The sequence below is a fragment of the Triticum urartu genome, chromosome 2 (genome assembly GCF_003073215.2).
Source record: "Triticum urartu cultivar G1812 chromosome 2, Tu2.1, whole genome shotgun sequence".
NCBI classification, from domain to species: domain Eukaryota; kingdom Viridiplantae; phylum Streptophyta; class Magnoliopsida; order Poales; family Poaceae; genus Triticum; species Triticum urartu.
Window position 1 is genome coordinate 398,498,586 of NC_053023.1, and position 7,412 is coordinate 398,505,997.

The 7,412-nt window shown below is 52.1% G+C and overlaps 1 protein-coding gene across 1 annotated transcript; it reads right to left on the reverse strand.

Moving 5' to 3' along the window:
- Positions 1 to 886: 886 nt before the first annotated feature.
- On the reverse strand, positions 887 to 1,906 carry LOC125537516 (dirigent protein 1-like). Its single transcript, XM_048700838.1, has one exon. The coding sequence runs from the start codon at positions 1,852 to 1,854 to the stop codon at positions 1,177 to 1,179; it is 678 nt and encodes a 225-aa protein (XP_048556795.1). The 5' UTR covers positions 1,855 to 1,906; the 3' UTR covers positions 887 to 1,176.
- Between the last annotated feature and the right edge of the window lie 5,506 nt (positions 1,907 to 7,412).

The following is a 7,412-nucleotide window of genomic DNA, read 5'->3' on the forward strand; positions in this document are numbered from 1 at the left end:
GTGACCTCCGCCGGCGTGAGCTCCGACCATGGCTTCTTAGTAGCCTTCTTCTTCACCGCGGGGCGCACAACTGCGGCCTAGTCATCGGTATTCGTCGGGCCGCCGGCTATTATGGAGGGAGGGGAGGAAGGGCGTGGGAGGGTTTTGGACGAAATGAAGGAAAAGTGGGCGGGCATGTCCGCGACGAGCGGGCTATGGGGAGGGGGGGGGACAAGGGTGCCCGTCCTGCCCGTCTGCGTGTTGTCCGTTTTGACACAAGCGTGGCCGAAATTTAGCCCGGGAATAGATTGAAAGCGGACATTAATCCGTTTGTTTCCGCGCGTTCGGCCATCTATTATGTCCGTTTACCCTCAACCATACACGGTCGAACCATTTGAGCCACGCGTTGGAGTTGCCCTTAGGTGGGCCAAAAGAAGGACAAGATGCTCAAACTAGCTATTGATGCCCATGACAACCAATAAAAACCGAAAATGCCTTTTGGAGCTCGGCCTCCATGGAGGCCGGTTTTTGAAAAACACAAAATTCATGAAAATTCATATTTTTACAATTCAAAAAAATCTGAAAAAAAATTACAGATATACATGGAGGCATAACACACATGTGTGTAAATTTTTAGGACGAAATACGTTGAAATGAAGGCTGTGCAAAAAAGACAAATCTGAGGCTTTTTAACACATATTACTATTCATCCTCAAAATTCAGAAATTTGTCTTTTTTGTGTAGATCGCATTTCGAAGTATTTCATCTTGAATTTTTACATGCACATACATTTCATCCGTGTATAGTTGCATATTTATTTTCAGAATTTTTTGAAGCCAAAAAGTTTGAATTTTGAATTTTTCAAAAATAAAGGGCTCCATGATGCTCGGTCACCAAAACACCCTACTCAATAAAAACACCATATATAAAAGTGTGAGAATCGGTTCTTCTAGGTAATAATCAAATGGATGTAGTAGCCGGAAAGTAATGTCTCACGCTCACGCACGCATCGGAGATGTGTAGTCATGTGCACATCACCAAACCCAACCCGAACAGCGACAAGAAAGCACCCACCCCATCATCACCAACCACACCACTACACCGACCAACTCCTCACGCCTAATCAAGATCTATTCCGTTGCATGGATGGACCCCACTCCCACTCACTCAGATTCATGGTGGATCGAATCGAGCTGCTCACCAAACGCAACCAGCCAGAGCTACAAGGACGGCGGCCACCCACGCGTTGGCCCACCCGTACGGCACTGCTCCTCTCAGCGCCGCCGCGCCCGAGGACGACTTGCCGGTGGCACCGGCGCCGCCCCCGTCGATGGGGGAGACGGGCGCGTTGGCGTCGATGGTGGCGGTGCCGTTGAGGCCGGTGGTGTAGACGTCAAGCTCGATGGTGGCGTCGGCGCCGCTCGAGCTGTTGGTCTTCCACACCACGTACCCCGTCGCCATCCGGAACTTCCCCGTGCCGCCCACCACGGAGAGCTCCCGCGTGGTGGTCATGATGTCGTCGCGGCCGATGACGGCCAGCGTGCTGCCGTTGTAGTCCCCCGTGGTGAGCAGCAGGTTCACGCACATCATCAGCACCATGCCCGACTGCGACGACATCATGTAGAACCCCTGCGCGCGCCCCACGGGCGCCGACGTCGGCGACGAGGTCTCCGTCAACGCGTCGTCGATGACGGTCGTGTCGCCGAAGGCCACGCCCGGGAAGGCGTTGGACGACGAGGCAGGACCCTTGATGACCTGCACCGCCGTCGGGTTGCTGCCGGAGACCACATCGTGGAGGAAGAAGTGGAGATGCGTGTCCGCCGCGCAGGTGGTGAGCAGGAGGAGGGAGAGGAGGACAGCGGCGTGAGGAGCCATGATAGGATAGCGGGTGGGTTCTGCTAGTGAGGGTGAAATCTTTGAGGCTGAGGGGGTGGATTAATAGATGGATAAAAGCAGAGGGGGTTGGTGCAGACACGCAGAGAAAGGGATGATGCAATGACTATCGCTAGGATTATTCAATGACTATCGCTAGCTTGGTTCTCCCTTTATAAAAAAATATAAAAACGTTTAGAATACTAAAATTGCAATTTAAATGGTCTTGTATTTTTTTACGGAGGAAGTACTTTAGTTGGTTGCTGTGATATGCGAAGGAATTCCCTCGCAAGAAAAAGATATGCAAAAGAATAATTAATTAGATTAAAATATTAAAGATAGTACCATGTAGTAGTAAAAATGTCGTTGAGCTGACTAAGAATTGTCAAATGGCCCAATCCGTGTAATAACCGATAACACGGTGATTTTGTGTAAACTTGACACTATAACAAAGTTGTTAAGAGTAACTTCAACGGGCCGACTCAAACGAACGGCGATTTCGTCCGCTTTTTATTCGTTTGGATCGGCCGCCCGCCTGGTGTCGGTGTCAAAACCGGCGGATCTCGGGTAGGGGGTTCCGAACTGTGCGTCTAGGCCGAATGGTAACAGGAGGCAGGGGACACAATGTTTTACCTAGGTTCGGGCCCTCTTGATGGAGGTAAAACCCTACGTTCTGCTTGATTGATATTGATGATATGGGTAGTACAAGAGTAAATCTACCACGAGATCAGAGAGGCTAAACCCTAGAAGCTAGCCTATGGTAATGATTGTATGTTATGGTTGTTGTCCTATGGACTAAAATCCTTCGGTTTATATAGACACCGGAGAGGGTTAGGGTTACACAAGGTCGGTTACAAAGGAGGAGATATCCATATCTGTATTGCCTAGCTTGCCTTCCACGCCAAGTAGAATCCCATCCGGACATGAGACGAAGTCTTCAATCTTGTATCTTCATAGTCTAACAGTCCGGCCAATGGAGATAGTCCGGCTGTCGGGAGACCCCCTAATCCAGGACTCCCTCAGTAGCCCCTGAACCAGGCTTCAATGACAACGAGTCCGACGCGCGGTATTGTCTTCGGCATTGCAAGGCAGGTTCCTTCTCCGAATACATCACAGAAGAATTTGAATACGAGGATAGTGTCCGACCCTGCAAAATAAGTTCCACATTCCACCGTAGAGAGAATAATATTTTCGCGGATCTAATTTGCTGGCTTGTTTTGGCAGCATGACGTTACGTCATGGCCCGGTGATTATTCGAACCGTTTCTTTTAACTAGCCCCGCACATAACGCGAGGCAGTTTTTCGACACGTCTTGTCAAAGCAGAGATCGTGTCCCTTTATTACGGGATTCTCATCAATACGGGCATGGGTAACCCAACCGCACCATCAATTGCAGCGCTTGGGGGATAAGCGAGTTTTACCAGGCAAACGGGGACGCTTAGTTTCGTCCGCCCATATAAAGGGATAAGGATTCACCTTTCTATCCACGCCTTCTTCCTTCTTTGCTCATCCGTTTTCGCACACTCGAGCTCTAGCGCCCAAGTCCACACTTTCACCTCAACCTTCTCCAGCCATGTCCGGAGCGGGAGGCAAGTGGATGGTCTCCTCCGTCACGGAGGGAGACATCAAGAAACTGAGGAGAGCCGGATACCTGCCCGACGACATCGCGCACCGGCTCCCAGATGAGGGGCAGCTCATCCCCACCCCAGGCCCCATGAGAGGGTAGTATTCCTCACCCATTTCCTCCGTGGACTGGGATTCCCTCTCCATCCATTCGTCCGGGGGCTCATATTCTATTATGGCCTGGATTTCCACGATCTGGGCCCGAACTTCGTCCTCAACATCTCGGCGTTTATCGTCATGTGCGAGGCCTTCCTCCGCATCAAGCCCCACTTCGGCTTATGGCTGAAGACCTTCAATGTCAAGCCGAAGGTGGTGGGCGGCCGCCAGGCGGAGTGCGGAGGCGCCATGGTGGGCAAGATGCCCAACATAACATGGCTCGAGCGCTCCTTTCTGTAAACCATAAAGGGGTGGCAATCGGGATGGTTCTATATCACCGAGCCGCGCGACCCTGTATGGGCAGCGGCCCTCGAGTTCCGATCTGGCATCCCCACGCGGCTCACCTCCTGGAAAGAGAAGGGCCTGTCTTGGGGTAGTTCAAAAGAGCTGACCGGACTCCAAATATGTATTCAAAACATGGTGGACAAGAAGCTCAAGCTTGTCAACATAGTCCAAGTTATGCTCATCCGCAGGATACTCCTGTGCCAATAACGGGAGTTCAACTTGTGGGAGTTCAATCCGGAGCAGCACCGAACTCTGAACAGGCTCTTCGACACATGAAGACGCCTGGAGGGTGCTGTTCAAAAGTGCCGAGCCCCCCCCCCTATTACGGAGGATCGCGGATTCAGCGCGAAGCGCCAAGCCAGTGCGGTAAGCTGCTTTACCTTTTCATAGGATACTTAATTTTTCATATAGATTGACTCTATGCGGGATCTAAACTCTCGTACCTTTGACAGGACTGGCAGAAGATGGCCAGACAGATCAACTGTCCGGCTCCTATGCCCGAAGGCCCCCCGCAGACGCTCTTCTGGCGAAGATGTTGACTCCGGCCCCTTATACGGTGCCGGAGAAGACCAAGAAGGCCAAGGGAACTCGAAAGAGTTCCCAACGCCAGGCGTCGTCGGACTCACCGTCCGATGACTCTGCGGCGCACTCTTCCCCCAAAGGCGAGGAAGAAGAAGAAGAAGATATTCCCCCACCGACTGGGAGAGGCAGAAAAAGGAAGGCCGTCCCAACTGGGGGGCCCGAAGGGTCCAAGAAGGGAAGGACTCTCCTTCCGGACAGCTCCACCACCGCCGACGAAGGCGAAGACGAGTGGTTGCCCAGGGCTAAGCCCCCGGGGAGATCGTAAGTATTCGGATACCAAAGTAACCCATAGGATTCATTTGTCGCACTGCTTTCCCCAACGCCGAACACAATTATGCAGGCCGCCACGAGCCAGTATCGATGTATCATCGGACGGCTCCTTGGGCTTGTCGAACATGGATAGCGATCCAGTCCCGACCGCCACCTCCCCTCATCCTGTCGATGATGCCGAGGTGTTATCTCAAGAGGCACCGAATCGAGGAGAGACAGCCCCGGAGGCGCCTCAAGGCGACCTTCCGGACTCCGGGAGCCGAGGGGACGGGGCCCCTGAGGGCTCCGAGTTCGGCCCTCAGCCGAACACCGCGCCGGAACCTCCAGCGGTTCCGGGCTCGGGCAGGCGGCCTCCTTCTAAGAGGGGCAAGACGCCTGTGCCGGTGACCTCTGTCCATCCAGAGGCGCCGGACAATCTGCTGGAAGCACTTCACAGCGCTTCCATTGATGAGGAGCACCGTACTATCATGAGTGCGGTGATCCAGAAGGTTCAGTCCTCCAAGACCGGATTGACTGAAGCCTGTGCCAGCCTTCTAATAGGCTTCGAGGTAAGTGTTTTAAAATGTAGTAGAAATATTACCGCATAGACAGTAGCCCCTGATGCTCTGTTCGGTGTTCACAAAGAAAAGCCGAACAGAGGATCAAATAATATCGCAGGAGTCTAATATAAGTATGTCAATATGTGTATGCAGGCTTTGCTGCTGGCGTCCGCCGCACTGACTGCGGAGGGCGCCGTACTGAAGCAGGACATCGAGGGGTCCAGGAAAGAGCTCGGCCTTGTCAAGAGGCAGCTCGAGGAGAACAAGGGTAAGTAATACCCTGTCTATAGAAATGTATATATAAAAAAGGACGCAATTGCAAAATGACAGGACCATTGTATGTTTGCCAGGGGCCACGACCGAGGTGGCGACCCTAAAGCAAGTGCTAACCAAGGCCGAAGATAAAGCGGCCAAGGAGCGCATCGAGCGAGAGAAGCACGAGGCTCGTGTGGGCGAGGTGCAGCAAGAGCTCCAGGCTCTCGTGACGAAGCACGAGGCGTTGGAGCTTGACTCGAAGACGCGAGAGTCTAAGCTTGCCGCGGCCCTTGAGAGCGCAAAGAGTGCCAAGGCCGAGGCCCAGAAGGCCCTCCAAGAGATCGACGCGATGAAGAAGATAGCAGCAGGTAAGGCTTTCTATATGCAAAGCAAGCATGTAAAAGTAAATTACCGATTACTTACCCGGATCCGGAGCTCTTCAGGAGCATTCACAGATTTGCCCCGCAGTGTGTCCGATGCCGGCCAATTTTACCAGGCCGAGGACGGAAGCTCGACGGAGAAGCTATTCTGGTCTCAGTATGCTGAGGCCGAACATCCGGTGCCAATGAGCGACCAGCTGAAGCAGATGGTCGAGCTACATAAGGCGGCCGATCAGGCCATGAAGAGCTTTATAGTCTGGCTGTGGCCTGGCGACGCCCTTCTGAACAGCTTCTTCGGCCTGGTGAGGCGGCTTGTGGATGCCTGCCCGCGGCTGGAGGTCATCAAGCGATCTGTCTGCATTGAAGGTGCACGTCGGGCTTTCGCCCGTGTGAAATTGTAGTGGGTCAAGCTAGACGCCATGAAGCTGATCAAGGAGGGGCCGCCAAAGGGCAAGGAGCACCGCCACCCCGAGATGTACTACGAGGGTGTTCTGCCGGGTGCCCGTCTCATCGCGGACGAGTGTTCAAAATATGTAATATTTGAGTAAACTTGCTCGTTTTATCCTGTATTTATGAAAACATGTTTCATATGCGCTATGCAACGCTTGTTTGAATTTAAAATATTACCTTCTGTTTGGCTGTTTATCCAATCTGAGAGATGGCTAGTCCTCGGCTTCTGCCCCCATGCCACGAGTGCTGGGGTGTTCGGGATAAACCTGAGCACTCTTGTTCCCATGTTTGGGTCCTTCGAGGGAGGTGCTCAGCACAACGAACAAGGCAACCGGACTAATAATGCTTTATCACTCTCACTTAGCCATAGAATTCTATAATTTTAAATTTCGGCGAAGCCCCTGGTATTCGGAAGGCCAAATTCGGGGCGCGATACACGCCTGTAAGCCGGACAGGGCCGGCCCCTCGCCCTAAGCGGTATAAGTCTTTAGGGACTCGAAAAACCTCGCCGAACAGCGACCAGTCTCTCGCCTTATCATGACAGTCAGTTTTAGCTTTCTCTATTGAGGTGCTAAGCCCAGCAGAACCGGGCACAATCGCAGTAGTTCTCCTAACGCTACCTTAGCCGATAGAGCGGAACGCAAGGTACCAAAACATAGGAGCCGGGAAAACCCAACATTTGACCAAAGACATGATTCGGAGCTGATGCATATAATGCTATAAGTTCGGGGTGCCGCACTTGTGAAAGTGTTCGGACTTTTCACACCATATTGTGGGGTACGTGAGCCCCTGGTGTATTGGCCGTACCAAAGTGTACGGTTGCAAGACGTCGTTAATGAACACACACACACACACATATATATATAACAAAAATGCAATAATAGTCGTAATGTCATGCATTGTTTATTAAAAAAACCGCGTTAAAGCAGAGTGATACAGATAGTGCGATAAGCAAAGAGTAGGACTAAGTCCCTTCCAAGGGCAAGCTGAGGAATGATATTAAATTGAATATTTCACTCGT